At 35.2% G+C, this 23,375-nt stretch overlaps 1 protein-coding gene across 3 annotated transcripts in view; it reads right to left on the reverse strand.

Moving 5' to 3' along the window:
• AFTPH (aftiphilin) overlaps window positions 1-23,375 on the reverse strand; it is a 98,894-nt gene that overhangs the window by 17,333 nt on the left and 58,186 nt on the right. For all 3 annotated transcript variants that reach the window (XM_069068965.1, XM_069068963.1, XM_069068964.1), the window contains 4 exons: window positions 17,139-17,290; window positions 14,954-15,080; window positions 14,509-14,565; window positions 10,047-10,169 (listed from right to left, as the gene is read on the reverse strand). In XM_069068965.1, the coding sequence (XP_068925066.1) occupies window positions 10,047-10,169; window positions 14,509-14,565; window positions 14,954-15,080; window positions 17,139-17,290 (459 nt within the window). The remainder of the gene's footprint in view (window positions 1-10,046; window positions 10,170-14,508; window positions 14,566-14,953; window positions 15,081-17,138; window positions 17,291-23,375) is intronic.

The following is a 23,375-nucleotide window of genomic DNA, read 5'->3' on the forward strand; positions in this document are numbered from 1 at the left end:
TATGATTCTTTTTTTTCCCATCTATATACAATGAATTGGTTGAAAGATAATATTTCTACTTCAAATTTCACATTTTCACTTTTCCCTTAAGGAACAGTAAAACCTTAAGGAAGACAAAGGTGCAAGATTATGCAACTATACGTAGAAACTTAAATTTTTTTTAGAGTGCTTAACTTCCAATATTTACCTTTTATCATGTTTCCTAGTGGAAAAAAATGAAACCTGAAAATAGTTAATAATTGTACAATAATCTTTCCTTTTAAAAAATGTGACACCTCAATAGATCTAGTACTAATCTGTAATTTTAAGGAAGCTAAATCTATTTTGTGAATTTAGAACATTCTCTGATTATATAAAAATTAACCAAAAATTCTATTCTAAAAATACAACGTTACATATCAGATTTTAGCACTTAGATTTTTAAATGATGTATATCAAAGTCAAGAACATTTAAAAACAAAAGTATTCCTCCAAATTTCTTGAACAACTTCTGCTTTTAAATTTCTTAACTTCCTTAAAACATTTAATTGTCGAAATGTTACAACAAGATAGCAGGAAATACAAGCAAAAATGAGACATAAAATGGGTGTCAAAGAACAAAAAGATGCCATATAAGTATACCTGGAATAAAAAATTTGGAGAGAAATTGACAATCTGAAATTCATGTGAACTGGTAGAATGAACTGTTTCTCACTTTAGTGAGAGAAAATTCCTAGAAATGTTTTAATAATATTAATAGCTATCATTTTTATAGTATTTTATAATTGCAAAAGCCTTTACAAATATCCTACTTGAGCATCACAACAACCTGGAGCAGGGGGAGAGATGCTAACTTGAGGCAGAGGTTAAATGATTTACCCAGGGTCACACAGCTAAGCAAGTATTTGAGGCTGCATCTGAACTCAGTTCTTCCTGACTCCAGGCCTAGTACTCTATCCACTGTGTCACCTAGCTGTCTCACAGAATCGAAACCAAGACTGTAAGTTCTTCGAGGACAGGCACCAGGCATTATAGTTCTTTTGTATAATTGCAAAGTTTTATTTTTATACATATGCATGTTTCATATGAATATATCTCAGTATCTATAGTACTATGTGTATATGTATGTATATATTTAGGCACATACATATATAATTTATTAAGTGCTTACTCATAAAGTCTTGTTAACTAACATCAAATCTGTGTTCCCAGTTATTATTATACAATTGCCTGATAATTCATGATATTATTATATATGCCAATCAACAGTGCTTAGAAAAATCTATCAGTCAGGCAACAATGTTAATTGAAATGAAAAAAGCACTACCACTGAAAATTCTGTAATTTTAAAAAAGCCAAATTGTCTTATGTTGTTTATCATTTTAATAAAGTCTTTAAGTCATCTAAAAACAAAACTAAAGCATTCAACAAGCCTCCTATTATTTGGACAGTAATTTAGACCATATACACTCATCCCATCCAATTTAAAGATTAGTTTTTAAAATTAAAAATCACATTTAGTATCTTATAACAAGTCAAACACCATGTATAAGGGATGCCACCTCATTCAGAGTTGGTAAGTGTAGTACAAAGAACAGTGGATTTGGCAGAAGTATGGACTCTGCTTCTGACTCTTCTTGGCTATATGAATATATATAAATTATAAAACTTCCCCAAACCTCAATTTCCTCGTCTAAAAAATGGGGAAATAAATACTTATACTACGTATTTCACAGAGTTGCTGAAAAGAAAGCATTCTGCTTAAAGTAACTGAAATGTGTTACCATGCAGGTGAAAGATTAAAAAACAAACAAACCAAACTTCAGTCATCTAATTGTCTTAGCTATCTAAATACTAGATACTAAAAAGCAATGAATGACTAAGTTTTTTAGTTTTTCATCCAGATGTTTGCTCTCATGTAGACAAAGCCAAAGTTGCCAATAGCAATGGTGTGATGTGAGCATCAAAAAATCCATCTACATAAAAGTCACGAACAAGATGAACAAAGGGACTCTTTAGCAATTGCTTTGATAGTAAACTGCTGAAGAAAGTATAGGTAAGGGGTGGCTAGGTGGCACAGTGAATAGAGCACTGGCCCTGGAGTCAGGACATGAGTTCAAATCCAGCCCCAGACACTTAACACAAAACTAGCCGTGTGACCTTGGGCAAGTCACTTAACCCCAATTGCTCTACCTTCCCCCCTCCAAAAAGCAAAAAAAAAAAGAAAAGAAAAAAAAGTATAGGTAAAGTAAAAGGAGGAAGAAGCACTAAAATAAAAATTTAAGGAATGTGGCATAGTTAATGCTCTGAGCATATTCTAAGAAAGATGTGTTTGTTTATAGTAAAAGTAATCATAGGATGGTGGTCAGGAGACATGGAGTTCAGCCATAGCTTTACCACTAACAATCCGTAACTTCTATGAATTTGGGTAACAATGTGATGATGTAGGCTAAAAGGCAAAGGCAGCTGCCATTAGGAAGGGGTTCTATAAAGATGTTGTTGAGTGTATAGTCTACCTACACTAGACTGTACACTCACTACTGTACGAAATGTGGGCCTCACAATGATTGTCAGTCACATTTATAGTAAGAGGTTTGTGGGTAACAGGACTAACAGGGCTCCCCTTAATGCAAAGGATGAAAAATTTTAAAAACTGAAGAACTATGAAAAACTGTTCCCAGCTTTGTTCATACATTGTCTTCTGAAATGAAACTATTGGAGGCACCAAAAAGTTGTCTTAGGAAAAAAAAATGACCGACAAATTGTTGTTGATTTTTATCAGATTCAGCCAAAGAGAGTGGCCATGAGTTTTAGGAGTTTAAGTCAATGTGGAATGTCTCAGTGGAGGAAATAAACAAACAAGTTACCCAAATCTGAATGGGAAAAGATCTTTAATCTCAGAACAAACATATAATTACATGATTTAATTTTGTCAAGTCTGAAAGTTATGGAATCAGAGGATTACAGATTTAGAGCTGAAAAGACCTGAAGTTCACTAAGTTCAACCTCTTCATTTTATAAATAAGAACCTGAGGCCCAGACAGGTTATCCCAAAGAGGATACAGCTTTTAAGTGTGACCTTGGGCACACCAAGGTAGGGTTCAAACATATGTCTTCTTGATTCAAAGTCCAGCACTCTCTTCACTCTACAATACTGACTCTCAAAAGTCACTGATTAAAACATGAACAAGAAGGTCTAGTCTCTGCTGATCATACATGTATCTCATTGTGTGTATGGGAAGGCAGCTCCTTCCTTAAAGTTTTCCAGTTATTTGTGTCTGATTGAAGAACACATGGACTAATGTTCATATGCAAGAAACTCTATTAGCCTGAACATTATTTAGGATTATATTAATACTTGTTAATCATTGCAACTTGTTTAAATTTTGATATTCTTAGTTTATAATATTAATTTCTGATTAAAAATATTTAAATTTCTCAGATAAGTATGAATTATACATCTTTATATTTTCTACAAATTTTGACCTTTTTTCACACACAAAAACAGTTTCAAATTCAAAACTCTTACTCCAACAAATGAGCATAGTCCACAATAGTATCCAAAGTTTCTTATTAACAAATTTGCTAATTTTACTTGCATATTAAAGTATTTAACAAAAGAAAGTACATTGTATGACTTGGAATAAACATCTAAGTTATACATGTCCCTAGGCCGAAGTGAAACAACTTTTGGACAAGTAGAAAACTTTTCTCAAGGTTTTTTTTTACAAAGCACACCATTCTTAAAAAAACAGTTCCTTTCCTAAATACTAAATTTGACCTGGACTGCTCAAGATGAACTAGGCATCAAAAGGACAAAAAGAATTTCAGGTATGAACAGGGAAGATGATGTGGTGTTTGTTGTAGACATAGGCAACAAGTGCTAAAAACGGCCTCAGAACCTGAAGAAAATAATGGTACTCTACATATGAAAGCAGTAAATAAATACGTATATCTTAGAATTATAAATTACATCAAAAGAACAGTTATTGAATAAACGTCGAGTATCTCTACATCATTTATTCCACACTCCCACCTCCAGTTAGACCACAGTTGCATCAGAGTGAAGGATGAGCATATACAAGGCATGACTATAAAGTAATGAGACTGATCCTGCACACAAACACCAGTCTCATTACTTTATAGTCACACCCTGTATCTTAAAGATCTCCAGCCATGAAAAGCCACCATTTCTTTTGGAGCTTGTTTTACTGTTTTTAAAGGCCTTGTTGAGTAAGTTGATGTCTAATTGTTTAGGTATAATTTTTTGTGTAGGTATAATTTTTTGTGAACCCAGAAAGTATGATTAAATACCTCAGCTTTCTCTTTAACAGGTCTCATTATTTTAGCTTTTCTTTGAAGGAATTGTTTGCTAAGTCTTTAATCATTTTTATTTTTCTTCTTTACATCTCTTAAGTTGATATCAAGTATCATCAACACTTTCATAACTCTTTATCATTTAATGCTTTTGATCCACACTAGTCCCAGATTTTTTTCAATCATATGTGTTTGGAAAATCACTTAAGAGTCAGTCAAGTAGACCTGTGTTCTAGGCAATATCTGGTTCTGCCATGTAATTAGCAGCTTTGTGGCTGTGGCAAGGCACCTAATCTTTCTAGCTCTAATATTACTCGTAATTACCTCCCTTACAGGATGCTTGTGAGAATCAAATGTATGTAAAATGTTTTGTAGCCATAAAAGTAAGACATTTTTACTATAATTTATAACTTGTTGCCCTTGCTTCACTACTTACTATTTCTGTTACTTTTGGATATGCCATTAAATTTCTTTGAGACCACTCTCATCTGTGCAAAAAACAGCTCTCCATCTTTAACAAGGCTACTGTAATAATCAGATAATACTATATTAAACAATCTTTTAAAAAACCATGAAGCACTATATATTTGCTAAATTCTAATATTAGTTAGCTTAAGAAAGCATTATACATCTTTATGTAATCTTTCTACCTATACAGATTCCTAAGTTTAATCTTATTTATTTCTGCTTCATTTGCTCTAAAACAAACATATATTAATTTGATAGGATTAAGAATCCTTTTATGAGTTACATTTATACAGTACTTTGTAATTTATTTAGCACCTTTACATACACTGCCTTCTTTATTCCTTATAATCACCCTATGAGGCAGGTAATAACAAATAATATTGTGTTCATTTAATAGCTGAAGAAACTTAGGTTTAAAGAAATTAGCTTGTTCAAGGTTTCACATAAAAAAAAAAAAACAAAAAACAAACCTAGAGTTGTTTCCAAGTCCAGTGGGTAAGTTACTAGTTAAATACTGGATATTGCACTAGGTTGATGATTTATACTTAATATGAAAAAGGTTTTTCACTCTATGATTTCTCAAAATAGGCTGCAGAAAAGACACTTAGGTGATGAAAATGAATGATTATATGATCTTTCCATAGCTAAAACCATTCAAGAATGTCCTAAAAACAACTTAAAATAGTTTGGGTAAAGCAAGGTTCCTGCTGTCCCCTATTATTTGACAAAGTTCTAGAAATACTATATAGGGGAAAAAAATACAAGAGAAAAAAAACATTTAAATACTGACAATAAGACAAAAGTTATCTCTATTTGTAAGTAATATGGTTGTTTAGATAGCTCAAAAGAATTAGTGGAGAGATTGAGATGATTAATAACTTCAGTAAAACAGTAAGACAGAAAATAAATTGGCAGCACTTCTATACAGTACTAATAAATACCAAGAGAAAAAGGTAAGAGAAATTTCATCTAAAATAACTACAAAAATGCATAAATTATCTATGAAGTACCCTAAAAAGGTATGCATAGAAGTACAAATATAAATATAGCTACAAAATATTCATTTTGGGGGGGGGCTTTTTGGAGAGGGGAAGGTAGGTCAATTTGGAGAGAGACTAGTTTTGCGTGAAGTGTGTGAGGCTGGATTTGAACTCAGGTCCTCCTGACCTCAGGGCGGGGCTCTATTCACTGTGCCAGCTAGCCACCCCACAAAATATTCTTTACCAAAATAGAGGAAAACAACTGCAAAGATGTTCAATGCTCTTGGTTGGGTCATGCCAATATAAAAATTTTAAACTAAAATGAAAGATATATACTCTTATCAATCAAAACTCTATCCAACAAGACAAAATAACAATAAAATTATTTAGGATCAACAAAAAGTTTAGAATCTCAAGGAAAATGATGAAAAAAGTAGGAATGGAATGGGCACAGCACCACCAGACTTTAAATTATATTATAAAACAGAAATCATCAAAATCTTTGGTAGCGTTTAAAAAAACAGACAAGTAGATCTTATCTGTGGAACAAACTAGAAGGAATAACTACAAATAGTAATAATTAAAAAAAAAACAACAGTTGTCCAAGGTTTGATAATGTCAAGAAGAAAAAGGAATAGGGAAAAGATTCCCTATTTGAGAAGAACTACTGAGAAAACTGGAGGTCAATTTCATATAAATTAGGTTTATTTGGGCTAGTGTATTTGTACACGCTAAGACTTTTGGGACACTGTATCATGTAAGAACAAGTGCTAGTCCTCTCTGATAAGTAGTTAAAAGATATGTAAAGAAAAACTATCAGTAACCATGTGAAAACATGCTCCAACATGCTGCAAATTAAACTCTGCTATGAATTTACAAAGGTGACCAAATGGCAACAAGTCCATGATGGAGGGCTATGAATTGAGAGGCCACTAAAACAGTTAATGGAGCTGTAAACTGGTCCAACTGTTCTGCAAAACAATTCAGAATTTTGTGAATAGAGTAAATAAAATGCTCATATCCTCTGGTGATCTGACTAGTGGGCCTATATCCCCTAAAGGGGATAGTAATTAAAAGAAAGTTCTAGCATATACCAAAATATTCATAGTAGCAATTGTGTGTATATGTTTTAGTAAAGAACTAGAAACAAAGTGGGTTTCTGTCAAATGACCAATCGTGGCGTGTGACTGTCACGTAACATTACTGTGTATTAAGAATGACAACTATGAGGAATTCAGAGAAACATGGTAAGATGTATATGAAATGAAGCAAAATGAAATAAGCAGAACTAAAAGAATATACATAATGCATACAATAATATAAGTTTAAGGTATAAATTAAAGTCAGTCAAGCCTGGAGTTGCTCTAACAAACAATCTTGGCTACAGTGAATGATTCATACATTCTTTTCCTTGGTATAAGAGGAGTGGGTACTATAGGTGGAGATAGAATGTTGCATTCATATTTGATTCAGTTACTTTATTTGCTACTTTTGCTGAACTCTTCTTTGTTACAATTTCAATAAAAGTGAGGAATGCTTTATCCAGAAATGACTACAATATTAAAAAATTAAAACTTACTTTAAAAATAAAAGCTATATTTAAAAATCTACCCATTCCACTGAACAAGGTTTAGTTTAATTATCCACATAGGAAAAGTCAAGTGGATAAAGAATATCTATTGTCCAGACTATGTTATACAGGTGTATAGAAAATCCAATAAGGGAAATCAATAAATATACCACAGAGAGATATTACACGTGGACAATAAACCAGTACTAGAGCTGAATAGGAGGACAGAAGGCTAGACTGCTTTGGGGAAATGCACAGTACTTTGAATATCCCTAAGCTTTTTAATCTCAATTTTCTTCCAATAATACTGTATTGCTAGAAATCATGGAATACTAGTCTGAGAGATTAAAGCTGTGGATTACCTAAAGGGCAATACTGATATATAATATTGATACATGGTAGGTATCAGTAAACAGCAATGCTACCAATACAAAGCAGCACAGGAGGAATGGTATAAAATGAATCAGAAATATGAGAAACAAGAAAAAGAGATGTTTGTCATACAGTGAGCATGGGGATAACTGATGGGGAGGCTGCATGGTCCAAATGATAATCTTGAAATAGGAAAAGATCTAGAGAGAAAGAATTCAGTACAGTGGGTGGATCCCTGGTGGAAGAAATGAACACGAGTCAGACATGATGAGAAAGCATGGATGGGTTTCAATCTGTACTCTTGGAGGGAGTTTTCACATTGATGATACAGTTCCAGGATCAATGTGTCCTAGTTTTTTAGGTCGAGAGCAGTTAATCATACCACTTGAATAAAGTGGTACAGACACTTAATGTATATAAACAAACTATATTTTATACAACGTGTAGAAGAATATCTTTAATAAATATTTGCTCACTATTTGTGTGCTAGGTGCTGGAAGTCAAAATTTTTTAAGGTATGATACAGGCCCTTAACACATTGTATTTAGAGGTTGATGAACAAATGGCTTAAATATATGTATATAGATAATTATAATGCAGTAGAGAGGTGTAAATCACTTCTGTGAGTTACATATGGACAGATAATATTCTTTTTATCTCCCCCCAGCACCTAGCAAAGCATACTGCATACAGCTCACATTTGGGGTTAAAAATTAATTATGTAACAAACTTAGCTTGGTATTTAATCATATGCATCACAGTTATTGTGGTTCATGATAATTAAGCATTTATATAATGAAACAAAATAATTAAGTCAACAAAACACGTATTTCTAGGGTCAGCAGGAGGAAGAAGTGGTTGTGAGAAGAAAGATGTGCACTCCTAGACCCTCTTTCTGCCAAAAGGTGAATCAATTTTGCTTCCTTCTCTCCCAATATTTGTGCTATGGGGAGGGGGTACTGCCCTGCCTTAAGCCAAGACGGTCTCACCGCCACCCCCTCCCCCCACCCTCCCGGCTGCACTGTCTCATTTCCCAAGACTTGTCAGCTCTTAAAGGTCTTTTTTGGGCTGCATGCCTTCAACTCAATTCTCTGGGAAGGAAAGAAATTAACAGTACTGAAGAGCTGATTTACATGCTCAGTAAAGGAAAAGCTTCCAGAGATTTTGGGGTAATGTATAAATGATGGGGTATATCTTCATCCTAGAGAGATAAGACTGGGGTGGTGGAGAGCCAGAGGACTATAATGGGGCACCGACCACTGGGGAGGAAATAAAAGAAGGCATCACAGACAAATTGGGCCTGCTCTCAAGTTCTGTCCAGAGTTAGGCCCCATCTTTGCCTTGCTGCCTCAAGTGCTGAGACAAGGGAGAAGGTGATGCCCAGCACAGAAGACAACTAAATGGTTTTGCTTAAATCATTTCCCGTGCTACCAACCAGGAGCTGTGGCTCCTCTGCAGCAGATGCCCTGAGCTGTATATACATGTATCATTTTGAACCCCACCCACACATCTAAAACCACTCTAGCCTTTGCAGCTCACAGTGCCCATGAGGTCAAGAGATGCAAAGGTCTGCAAATCAGGAAGTGAAAACTGGAAACATATGAGAATCTTTTGGAATCTATAACAGGAATTAAAAAAAAAATACTGAGCTAATTGGGATCCATGGAGAAATCAACGTAAACAGAACAGCTTATTTCCCTCCAATGGGACACTGTACTGTAATGCTTATTCTATGGAAAGTAAATTTAGGTGTGCTGATGAAAAGAACAATTAAAACAAGCCATATTAAATTCTACCATGAAACTTTGCACATATGAAATAATTATTTTAATAAACTTTTTGGCTAAGTTTGGAAAATAAGCTTACCCCAAAGAGGCTAACATAAAGAGCTTTTAATTCAGAAAGTATACTAAAGCCATAGCTTTTTTGTACATGTAAGTTTAAATTTAAATACAAATGTATAAAACCAGTTTTAATTAATTACTTCCAATACTTTTAATATTTAACACTTTTTTTTTTTAAAAAAGGACTTATTAGAGTATATGTCAGGATTTAGGATCACAGAATTTTAGAGTTAAACAGACTCCATAGAAAAAAGGACCATATTTTTCACTATACAGATAAGGAATGAGGTCAGGAGCTCATTCCCACTTCATGAAATGCATTATAGTTTTCAATTAAAACTTTCCTCTAAACATCCCCCCCCTTAGTTTTTCACTGGATTATAGAAAATTCCAAAACATTATCAAATAAAGGCTTTAAGAAAAAGACAGAAACTTAGTTATGCATATATTAAAGGAGAAAAAAGATCAATACACACACATACATGCATACACTTTGGCTGTTTTTTTTTTTTTTACCTGTAATTGATCAGATGCACACGCACTCATCTCTGGTGATATAAGGGGAGTTTGACCAATTGAAGCTATTTTCTCTGCAGCAGATAGTGGTTTCAATGGTTCCTTTGTGGGTTCTAACATACCCTAAAAAAGTTATGGTATTCATCAGCAAAAACTATGCAAAAGGTTGGAAGATGCTAGATACAGGATTAAGCAATAAACTACAGAAGGGGAAATAAGATTAGTTGGAGAATACTTCCAGAAAAAAGGAGATTGTATTAATAAATGTTGCTAGAAATCCCTTTTAGCAACTATATCCACAGATTTTAAAATAATTTTAAGACTTTTGATCTCATACAAGATCTATTTTTAAACTTTCATCACCAATTAAAGCAAATCTTCTCATAGGTACTTAATATTTTTCCCTTCTGTTACTACCTATAAGAAATAATAATATAATAAAAAGATATCACTGCAGCCTGAAAGAATATACAAAACTGGAGTGGAAGGACTCACAACATATTCTATACATGCCTGCAGGAATTCAATAATATTCTCAAATTATCATATTCTACACTTCAAAGTTCTTTTAGGATATAATGATTTTCCCCTATGTTCTTAGAATAAGCTTTTCCACAAAAATATTTATTATTCTGAATATAATTTACAAGGGTGAACTAATCAAATAAATACTTAAACTTAATGTTTCAAATGAACTGATATGGTCTCTGGTTACTCTTTTCCTTGTAGCTTGAATGTAGGAAAGGATTCAATTTAAACATCTCCATGCCAAAGTTTGTAATTGTTTCTGAACCTAGTCTATATCATTTGAGATTGGCCTGATTTTACTTAGGTTCTTATCTTATATTGGTATCATATGGATTTTTTGCATCAACAGGTTACCAATTTGTAACCTAAGTTATTCCTCTAGAATTTTAAATCCCTACAACCTGGCTTCAATTGCCCTTTCCAGACTTATTAGACATTAAACCTCTTCCTGTACTCTAGGGTCCTGTCAGACTGGTCTACTTGCTGGTTCACTCCAACTTCTATCACTACACCTTTGCCCAGGCTGTCCCTCATGCCTAATATGTATTCCCTTCCTTACCTCCAATTCTTAAAATCCCTAGCTTCCTTCAAAGCTCAGCTCAAGTGTCATATTCTATAGAAGACCTTTCCTGATTCTCCCTTTACCACTCTGTACATTTATCTTATATGCTATACTTATACAGGTATACATCTCTTTTATTACAATGTAAACTCCTTGAGGGCAAGGGTTGTTTTATTCATGTCTTTGTATCCAGAAGGTCTGGCAGAGAGTAGGCATTAATAAATGTTGATTTAGTGAATGTGCTTACTGGGGACCTTAGAAATTCTATTACATCCCTGTGGGAAAAGCAAAGAATACATATAGGATTGAGGTTCAAACAGTATTTTGTACAAGCATCTATATACCACCACCAAAAATTAACTTAAAAAATTTTATACTAAGCAATAAAATACAGCTAGGACCTGATTAATGCAAATAATGAATCCCATGGAATGTCCACATTATTCAAATTCATACCAGATATTTCCAATGGGTTGGAACCAACTGCCATATTTTATATAATTATAACTTCAAACAGTATGAATTTGAATACGTGACCATTTCATGAGATGCATTATTCATACTAAGCCAGATCTAGCTGTATATTCTGGAGGTTAAGCATAGTTCAAGTACCTGGCAGCCAACCTACTCTCTGGTGATGAACCTTTCTCTTCAACTGCATAGATACATGGTTCATTTTCTAGCCTTTCTGGCTCAGAAGATGCACCAGACCTTTTGCTCTAATGGTATAGCCTTCTAGAACCCAGGGTCATTTCTATATCACAGCAAGGCAAAAGAATACTAATTTAGGAGAATAACTGTTCAAACTCTCTAAAATGACAAAAATCTCAAGCTGCTAAACCACTAATAAGAGATGTTGTACATTTCCACATAAGCTGTCAGGGGAGTTTGTCCCTTAAGCGTGGCATAAGGAAAGTGACTGACAAAATTTAGACACTTAAACCTTAGCAAAAGTACAAATGGAAGCCTTTAACTTAGCAGCCAGGGACAATTAAAAAAAAAGTTTATGCCTTACGTGATTATGTGCTACTTGTTCTTGAGTAGGTTTTAAATTACCAATTATATTTCCTAAAGATTTATTGCAGTCTTAAAAACCCAATTTTCATTTATTAGATAACATTTAAGTTCTATTTTCCCATTTGGTTAATACTCCCAGAGATTGGGGCGGCTAGGTAGCGCAGTGAATACAGCACTGGCCCTGGAGTCAGGAAGATCTGAGTTCAAATCTGGCCTCAGACACTTGACACACTTACTAGCCATGTGATCTTGGGTAAGTCACTTAACCCCAATTGCCCTGCCCTCCCCCCTCCAAAACAAAACAAAAAATACTCCCAAAGATCAATAAATATTTAGGGAAGTGATCTATCATATTTAAGGTGCTTTGAAACAGAAATTCTTCTGTTTCAGGACCTCACATGGGAGTAGAAGAGAGCGAAAGAGAGAGGGAAGAGAGGGGATACAAAGAAACTTTCATACTACATCCTGTTATAGAGTTTCACTTTGTATTCTGTCATTAAGCATAAATGGTACAAGCCATTACATAGTCTACTACATCTATTACCACTAAAAGCTTTCTATTAATTCCCGGGAGGAAAGAGAGAGAGAAAAATCTTACTAATACTTTTACTCTTCTATCCCTCCCCCTACCCAAACCAAACACCTGAAACACCACCCCCCTCCCCCAATAAAGCTATACATATGCTTTCACAAATGCATGCAAATGATTAATTCCCATACATGAAATTCTCAGTTCCTACATGAGATTGTTAAAATCAGAACAACGAAAGATTAAGTGTTCTTAGAAAGAATAAACTTAAATACTTTGGATTATGAGCATCTGTGCCAACAACTGAAAACAAGAACAAGAAAGTAAAGTTCACTAGGAAGAATAAGTTCCATTAAATTACTCGATCCTCTCATAAAACAATGTCCTTCCTTCAGACAAGTGGAAAAGGTCAAGTATGAAATTCATATATTAACAGTGACCCAAATGTAAATATATCAGATTGTCCCTTCTTCTAATGATTTGAGAAAGATCTTTAAAGTGTAGTGTCTACAAAGAGATACAGAATACCTTAGTCTTGTTGATTAGTAAAATTATGTATATATACATGTGTGTGTGTATATGTGTGTATGTGTGTGTATACACACACACATATATACATACACCTACACACATATAAATTCTACTTCTTTTGTAAATCCAGTTTCACATGCTCATGGTTAAGGACTTTCATTTTAAGTTTCACAATTCTACAAATAAGCTCAATGTTTTACCTTACGTGGGTCAAAGGATTTTGCCTTAAGTTATTGGTGATAGGGTTTAAAAATTATTATTATTATTTTTTAAGCAATTGGGGTTAAGTAACTTGCTCCAGGTTACATGGCCAGGTGTTTCTGGGTGGGTGCTAAGTGTCTGAGCCCGGATTCGATCCCAGGTAATCCTGACTCCGGAGCCAGTGCTCTTGCTCACTGTGCTACCTGGCTACCCCTTAAAAATTATTTTTTGTTTTACACACTGAACTGTTTTGGTCATCAATAATTCAAAGACACATAAAAAACAGCAAACTAAAGCACTATTTAGTCGTTCATAAAAAAAAGAATAGTAATTCCTTCTGAATTATTCTGACCTGGCATATGTGGGAAAAAAAAAAGAAAATCTAACCTATTTTAAGCGACTGATTGATCAATTTACAAATGTGTTCAACAGGAATCCATCCTAACAATAACCTCAATACCAAACAGTTGTAGTTCTTCTATGTAACTTCCATAGGTAAACTAGTTTCTTGGTTGTTGTTTTTTTTTTTTTTGCCTTTTGGATGGCAAGTGGGGTTAAGTAACTTGCCCAAAGTTACATGGCTAGTTTTTTTGGTGTGGGTGTCAAAGCGTCTGACGCTGGAACTGAACTCGGGTCCTTCCTGATTCTGGGGCCAGCTCTTTACTCACTGAGCCAACTAGCCACTCAGAACACTAGTTTCTTAATCCTAGGCTTCAATGTTACTCTAGAGTTTCAATGGTGAATTAACCAAATGTAGCATTTTATAATAAGATTAAACCCAATGTTTTTCTTGAAGTCTTCAAGTAAACTTTATTAATTTACTCCTTTAAAATACATTTATTTAGACAACAAAAAAAGATATAAAGGACCATCTCAATAAAGAGGCATAAATGAACTTTAGCTTAGGATTAAAAGTATGTCTACCATTTGCTTCACGAGAGAAAGGAAGCTAACTGTTAAAGGTACTTCTGAAGTGAACAGAAAGGATTTTTTTCACATTTCCTAATTTTTGCTATAATCTAAAAGCTTCTATGTGATTTTTAAAATTGGAGACATGAAGGACTGAAGATTTATGAGGACATTCCCATACTTACCAGTCCTGCTGCATACATGGGCACTATAACAGGCTGCTTCTTATTGCCAGTAAAGAGCTACATGTGAAAAAGAAAGAATACACATTTAAAGAATACTTTACCATACTCTTAAAAAAACCCAACCTTTTACTTTCCAAAGTATTCAACTGTCACTTATGTTGTATATTTTGAATTATATTAAGAAATATTAAAATGACCTTTAGTTATTTTTAAAAAAAATAACAAACTTTAAAATAACAGAATTCTGATGTGCTGATGGCCAATTGAAAAAAAAAGGGCAACACAGCTCTTTAGGAAAAAAAAACAATAAAGGGTCACATTTAAATTATAAAGATGTTTATTATATATTAATGTGTCTTCTTGAGAAACTAATTCCTCACAGCTTAGTAAGGTTTAAAAATATATTCACCAGTTAAGGCATTTTTAATATGATTATCAGACTTACAATATTTCGTGTGTCGATTCCCAAGGAGCACAAAAGTTTCTTGTTGCTATGGGAGCCACCCCACTGGTATCTCAGGCCATATGCATCATGGATATCCTGTAGCTCTGTCCACACATCCAGTAGTTCCCTATAACAGCCATGACCAATTGAAAGTCATTAAGATGAAGACTAGTTGACTCAGAAACTTCTACTGTCCATTGCAGTTATAATGTGACTAATATAGTGCCCACAGAAGACAGGATACAATCTATTTAAACATCATCAATGTATCAATATAATAATTTATAGAAAGTATAAGTTTTACAATATTCAAAATAATTCCCACGTAGGTACTGTGCCAAAAGTATATGAAAAACCATTATCTGTGTGAAGTGATTAGTGACATATGTGGTCATTATTAACCTGATCTGATTTATATGTATGGTGAGAGGTCAAGTCTTGGAGTTAGAAAGACCTGGGTTCAAATCCAATTTCTGATATATAACTATGTGACCATGAGAAAGTCACTTAACTTACTTTGAGTACCCCAGACAACTCTTTAAGGTTGTAAATTACAGAAAAGCTTCAAGTCTGCCTTGGTAGAGGTAGTTCCACACAGGGAATTTTCTACCCTAATGAAATTACAAGTCCAGACCAGAGAATCTGTAACATAACAGATAGGAATTTAATTTAGGAAAGTTAAATTTTTAAAAAATTTGACACCCTTATAATCTGACTTCTAACTTCATCTTGACTGAAATCACTTTCTCCAAGTTATCAACAATCTGCTAATGGCTAAATCCAATGGCCTTTTACCAACATTCAGCTTTGACACCCCTAATCACCTTCTCTTCAAGTATTCTCTATCTCTTCTTCCCCCCTTTTGCTTTTGTGGCTCTTTCCTGGTTAACCCCATACCAGCCTAATGATTCCTTTGCAATATATCATAATGCATGTTCTTTGTATGTCCCCTAATTGTGTGTATTTCCAAGACCTATTTTTAGGTCTTCTCTCTCCCCTGGTAATCTCTCATTGATTCCTATGGGTTTCATCATTTCCATACAGATATCAATTCTCTCTCTACTGTGCTTCAGTTCTATATCTCCAACTACCTGCTAGACATCTACACTTGGGATGTCCCACATCTTAAACCTCCTCCTTCTAATTTCCCTACTTTTTCTTTTTTTTGTTTTTTGCTTTTTGGAGGGCGATTGGGGGTAAGTGACTTGCCCAAGGTCACATGGGTAGTTTTTGTGTTAAGTGTCTGAGACCAGATTTGAACTCAGGTCCTCCTGACTCCAGGGTCAGTGCTCTATTCATTGCAGCACCTAGCTGCCCCTTTTCCCTACTTTTTCCTGGGCATCATCATCCTTCCAGTCAATCCACATTCATAATCTGAGTGACTCTGGGAAAGTCATTCTGTTTGCCTTAGTTTCCTCAACTACAAAAATGAGGATTATAATAGTACCTCCCTTTCAGGGCTGTTGTGACAGTCAAATAAGACAATATCTGTAAAACTGCTTTGCAAGGTGCCTGGCACATCACAGGTACTATATAAATGCTTATTCTCTTCCCTTCCCTTTATCCATTTTCAGACTATCTCAGCTCAAATCCTGACTTTTTCTTGGACTTTTGTCAACAGCTTCCTTCTTGACTGGCACCCCTGGTCCCAGTCCCTCCCCTTTTCAATTAATCTTCCAGTCAGCTGCCGAAATCACCTTCCTAAAGCACAGGTCTGACAGTGCTTCTTCTCTGCTCAAGAATTTCTGTAACTCCCTATTGCCTTTAGGATAAAATTCAAATCCTATTTGATATTTAAGGTGAGCTTCAATCTATTTCTCACACGTATTTCACATTATTCCTCATGCACTCCAACCAAACCAAGCACCTGTTCTCACTCTATGACACTCTGCCTCCTGTCCCTATGCCCCAAGACTGGAATACACTTCTTCCCTTCTGCCTCTCAGAAGCCTTCAGAACTCAAGTGGAGCTGTCACCTCCTCCACAAGGCTTTTCCTGATCTCCTTAAATTACTATATAGTTTGTATTTGCTTATATGTGTACACATTGTATCACCCTAGGAAAAAGTATGCTCTTTGAGGGCAGAGACTATTTCTGTTTGTCATCCATGTATGTCTAGCATAGTGTCTTACCACAGTAGCTATTTAATAAAAACTTGCTGAGCTGAATTAAAATAGTCACTCACCAATTTTCACCCAAAGCCTCTCTTGTTCTGATCTGTGTACTGCTTGCTTCTAGCAAGTGCTCCAGGGAAGTAACTCCTTCTTTTGTTTCAGGGACAGGTAAGGAAGGAAAACAGGCTTCAAATATTCGTTCAAGGCGGTTTAGCAATGCTATCTGCATCAAAACATCCCCCCCCAGAAAAATTATTTTCATTTTTCTAAATTTGATTATCTCAATTTCAAAAAGAAGCAATATTCAGAGTGAGAAACTTTATATTATAAGAACATAATCCCCAATCATGCTTATTCTTTTAAGGCTACATCTTAAAGTACCCTAGGTTGATTAAAAAACAAGACAAAACAAAACAAAAAACAGTGACAGAATTAGTGAATGCTTTCCACAAGATTTAGGATTGGCTAAAAGGAACCTTGGGTCACTTAGTCCAATTCCCTTATTTTCCAAATGAGGAAACTGAGGTTCAGAAGTAAAGTGAGATGTCCAAAGTTAGATAGCAGAATTGGGATTTGAACCCACGTTCTTTGATTTTAAATCCAGTGAGGGCTCTTTTCTCTATCCCTCTATCATGTACTTTGAAAAGCAATGGGGACTTTTGTAGTGGAAATAAGAGATAGTATATTTTAGTATAAAGAGTCTTTGATTTCTAAGGGGATGCCCATCAATTGGGGAATGGCTGAACAAGCTGTGGTATATGAATGTAATGGAATACTGTGTTATAAGAAACAAGGAGCAGATGGACTTCACAATAATCTCGAGAGACTAAACATGCTGAGTGAGGGGAGCAGAACCAGGAGAAATCTCTACACAATCACACACACAATGTATGTGTGAACACCAACAGCAATAGACTGGGTCCCTCTCAGCAATGTAAGGTTATAAGACAACTCCAAAAGACTCATGACTAAAAGAGATACCCACATCCAGAGAAAGAGAAGTAGAGTCTGAATGCAGAGTGAAACAAACTACTTGCTCTCTCTTTTTCTTGTTTTGTTGTGTTCCCTCTTTCCCACAGATCATTCCATCAGTTATAATCCTTCTGTACAACCTGACTAATGATTAATGTGAAGATATCTGTAGATCCTATGTTCGAGTGCATGCTGCCATGATGGGGGGGAGGAGGAGGGGGAGAAAAATTGAAACTCAAGGGACTGTGGAACTGAATGTTGTAAAATACAAGCAAATAAATAAAAAATTTTAAAAAGAGTCTGATTTCAAGTTTGATGACAGAGTACCAATCCTGACTACTTATTAGCCATATGACCTTTAGAAAGTAACTTACATTCTCTGGAACTTAGTTTCATGATGAGTAAAATGAGGGGATCGAATAAGATGATCTTCCAGAGCCCACTAAATAACGTGGGAACACTTCAGAATTTTTTCATCAAACATATACCCTTTCACAGTCAGCTTCAGGATATGCTACCTGATTTCCAACTTCTACTGGAATGTGGGCTCCCAACCCTGTGATACTGTGCTGACTGGTGAGCATTCACCCTGTTTTGCTTGGTTGGTCTCAGGGCCACCAGTTCCCTTCCCAACTTCCTACCTCTCAACTCCAGTTCTGAGAACAGCAATCAACTCAATGCTCTAACTCCTGGAAAGGACGTGTTGATCATTCATCCTATGGCTCTAATCACCATTTAGGACTTCCCTCTTCAAAACATTCCTTGACAGCCACCATTCCCCTATATCTGCTCTTTTTACATATTAGAATGTGAGCTCGAGGTCAGGAATTGTCTTGTTTGCTTGTATTTGTATTGCTAATCAGTCAATAAATATTAATTAAGCACCTCTTAGGTTCTGAGCAATCCCTGTGCATAGTGTCAAGGATTCAAAAAACAGTAAAGGACAGTAGTCTCTGCTCTCATGGAGCTCACAGTCTAATGAGTGAGATAACATGTATATACCTATGTATAAACAAGATCTATACAGGATAAATAGGAGATAATCAGCAGAAGGAAAACACCAGAATTAAGGGGAGAGGGAAAGGCTTTTTTGTAGAAGATAGGACTGTAGGTAGAATATGAAGGAAGCCAGGGAAGTCAGGTAGCAAAGAGGAGAAAGGAGTGCAGTCCAGGCATTGGGGAATGGCCAGTGAAAATGCTGTCAGAAGCACTTTACTGTATTTTACTGTACAAGAAACAGTAAGAGTAATAAAGAGTATTGGGTGGGGAAAGAGGGGAGAACCAGGCTATGAAGCTTTGAATGCCAGAGGATTTTGTATATGATCCCAAATATGACAGAGAATCACTGCAGTTTATTTAGTGGGGAGGTGGCATGGTCAGATCTACACTGTAGAAAGATCACTATGACAGCTAGGTGGAGAGAGACGTGGCAGGCAGATTATTTGGCAGGTAATGAGGTGATAAGGGCCTGCACCAAGATGGTTCAGAAGGTGTATGTGAGAGGATGTAACAAGGTAACATTTAGAGGCATTTGGCAACAGATTGGATGTGGAGTAAGGAGTCAGAGGCAGGAGAATGAAGAGTCAAGGAAGACACATAGGTAGTGTGAGTGTCCAGTCACATGGGTGACTGGAAGAAGGTTATCACCCTTAACATTAATAGGAAAATTAGGAAGAGGGAGAGTTGGCAGGGAAAAATAGTGAGTTTAGTTTCAGACATAATGAATTTAAGATGTCTACAGGACATCCATTTTGAGATGTCTAATGTGCAGTTGGAAATGTGCAACTGGAAGGCACCACAGAGGGGAGGTATGGATAAGTCACTGTAAAAGAATCTCATCAGTACAGGGTTGCTAACTGAATCCATAAGGCCTGACGAGATCACTAAGTACAGTAGTATAGAGGAGGGAAAAATGAGGGCCAGGATAGAGTTTTGTGAGTCACCCATGGTTATTGGGAATGACCTGAATGAAGATCTGGCAACGGAGACTAAGGAGTGGTCAGACAGGCAGGAGAACCAGAAGAGAGCAATATCCTGAAAACCTAGAGAAAGGAAAGAAATGAGTATAATCGACATTGTCAAAAGCTGCAGGTCGAGAAGGATAAGGACTGAGAAAAGGAAATTAGTTGTTTTTAAAGAAAAGGAAATTTAAGAGACCCTTAGTAACTTTGGAGAGGGCTGTTTTTAGTTGAATGATAAGTTTGGAAGCCAGACTGTAGGAAATTTAAAAAAGAGAGAGGATCATTATAGATGGTTTTCCAAGGAGTTTAGCCACAAAAAGGAGGAGAGAGATGGAAGAAGAGAGAGCAGGGATGGATGAATCAAGTGAATTTTTTTTTGAGGATGAGGGAGACATGGGCAAGCATGTCACTAGGCAAGCAGTCAGCAGAAAGGGAGAAGTTGAAAAGTGAGAGAGTAGGGATGATAGAGGGGACCATCAAAGGTGAGATGGAATGGGATAGTAAGCACATTTAATAGGTGGGTTTTTTTGCTTGTTTATTCATATGCATTTGAATTCTGGAACCATGTTAAAGATCCATCAAATATCAGCAGCAGAAATTAAACAAAGATATTTTAATCCTCCAACACAGAGGCGTCTCTGGCCATAGTATAAAACGGAGCATTCTGAACCAGATTAAAATGTAATTGGGAAATGTTTGACAAAATAAATAAAAATACAGTACAACACAGATGTTAATTTATAGTTTTCTAAGTTGATATGTAGCCTACAAGATCCATTTCAATTTGATACCACTGCTCTAACTAGTTATATATACTAGTTATATGACAGCTCCTGTAATACAATCTATTAAATGATGCCTAAGGTCCCTTATAGTTCTAAATCTTCTACTCTCATAGTTCCTTAAAAATAAAAGACATGTTTTATTATAATTGTGCATATTCTCTTTTAATATTATTTGTTAAGACAAATTGTATAATAAATTGCACAGCTGTAATGGAGTAGAGAGAATAAAGACGACATCAGAAAATTTGAATTATATAGGTTAAGAGCTGTTATGTATTTATTTATTTTTTATTTTTAAGCAATTGGGGTTAAGTAACTTGCTCAAGGTTACAGGGACAGTTATTTCTGGCTGTGGTGCTGAGTGTCTGAGCCCGGGATTCGATCTCCAGGTCATCCCAACACTGGAGCCAGTGCTCTTACTTGCTGAGCCACCTGGCCACCCCTAAGCAATTGGGGTTAAGTAACTTGCTCAAGGTTACACGGCCAGGTGTTTCTGGGTGGGGGCTAAGTGGCTGAGCCCATGATTTGATCTCTAGGTCGTCCTGACACTGGAGCCGGTGCTCTTACTTGCTGTGCTACCTGGCCGCCCCTGTTATGTATTTATAAATGGGTGACCTAATGCAAGTTCATTTTTATCTCTTTGCCTTAGAGTCTTCATTTATAAAATGTTCCTTGTAAAACTGGAAAAATATTTTTGCATTACCTATGTTTAGGATTATTTTGAGGAAATAATGTATGAAGAATGCTTTGTGAATCATAAAAAGCCATGTAAATGTCAACTAATAATACTATTCTTGTGCTCTGGCAAATTCCTAAGTAAAGAGCTATTATTTTTTCCCTAACAAAACTGATGCATGCTCCCTAGTGCCCATTTACCAAGATTAAATGGGTAAATTTCCTGGATTCTTGACTATGCTTATTAGTTAATTTAAATATCTATTTAGGTTTAGAGGATTAACTTAAGATTATTTTAATGCTACTAGTTTTCTCTTATATGTGATTGTTTTGATTTCAATTGTAAATATTACATTCCAAACTAGAATATTTTGTCTGAAAATGAACTACTATGTAATACTACAACATAACGAATCTGAGCACTACCATATATATATATATATATATATATACATATACATATTCTACCATAGTTCTTTTAATATGAGCTTTTTCAATCACTTTATCCTTTAAGATATCTTCAATATGGGGAAATAATCTTCCTATAAATGGGAAAAACTAGACTTAAGATCCCTGGACTCATGCAATTTGAGTATGTCAAGAGGGTTAGGCATTTACTCTCTTCAACAGAGGGACACGAAGTTAGCTCTAAAGGGATTAGATAACTTGTCTAATTGGAAATATGATGCAGCCTTTGCTTCTCCTGGGCAAAATAAAGTAAACAAATACCACATATATATGGCTCTCCAAATTGTATTTTTGTATATTAGAATTAGATCTCTCTAGTATTACAATATTCTAGTTCCCTCTCCAAAACAAGGAGAATGAAAAACTGGACATGAGGAGAAGAAAAAATATTGGAATATATGATTCAAGATTAAGAAACAGATAAATCCGAAAGCTTATAGTTAACTCAGAGGCCTTATGTCAGTACATCATGAATACTTTCTTCCAATCAATCAAGTATTCATTAAGTGCCTACTATATGCCAGGCACTGTGCTAGACAATTCAAATACAAGTATAAAGAATCAGGCAATTCCTCTCACAAAGGGTTTATATTCTAATGGAGGAGATAAGTACATATAAAAATATATAGCATGCATTAAAGTTAATAAATAAAAACATATACAAAGGCAGCTTGGGAGGGAGGCACTAGCAGTTTGGGGGAATAAGGATTAAGGAAAGTTACTTTGGCAGCGGTGTGTAGGATGGACTAAAATGGTAAGAAACTTAAGTCAGGGAGATCAATTAGGAAGGAGGCTATTACAATAATCTAAAGACTAAGGTGTTGGAGAGAAGAGGGTGGATACAAGAATTGTAAAGATCTGGTGTAAATGAACATCAAAGGGCAGCACCAACAACAACAGAAAAAGAAACTGATTAAATGTCGATAGGAAATGACTTGTTAATGATGGAGGAAATTTGAAAATGAACTACCTCTTGAAGTCAGATCACTGGTATGTTACAACAAAAATCAAAATAAACACCAAATAACAAGAACAAAAATAACATAAATGATACTATGGGCAATTACAAAAACTCAAACCTGACCAATACAAATACGTAATTGATATAAAAAACCAGAAAATGGATATGGGAAAAGTTAATCTTGCAGGGAACTGGGAAAAATCTCAACTAAGCTAGATCATCCTAAGTGCATTTATAAATAAAAGGAGAACAAAAGATGAAAATTGTACTTTTTTTCTGACCTTTTTTCATTATCTGTAACAATGGAGTTACTATACTTGGAAACTTAATACCTCAATCTCTAATATGTTATCTGAAAAAATGGAAATTACTTAAAAAAATCAAGTAGTTTGGAAGAGCAGCTGGATTGGGCCAAGCGCAAGGAAAAGGAATTTGATGAAACCAGCAATTTAGAAAACACTGAAACATCCCCAACAAGTAATAGTT

The sequence above is a fragment of the Petaurus breviceps genome, unplaced genomic scaffold (genome assembly GCF_028583685.1).
Source record: "Petaurus breviceps papuanus isolate PSGF00001 unplaced genomic scaffold, PetGlider_PUasm1.0 90775, whole genome shotgun sequence".
In the NCBI taxonomy this organism is placed as follows: Eukaryota; Metazoa; Chordata; class Mammalia; order Diprotodontia; family Petauridae; genus Petaurus; species Petaurus breviceps.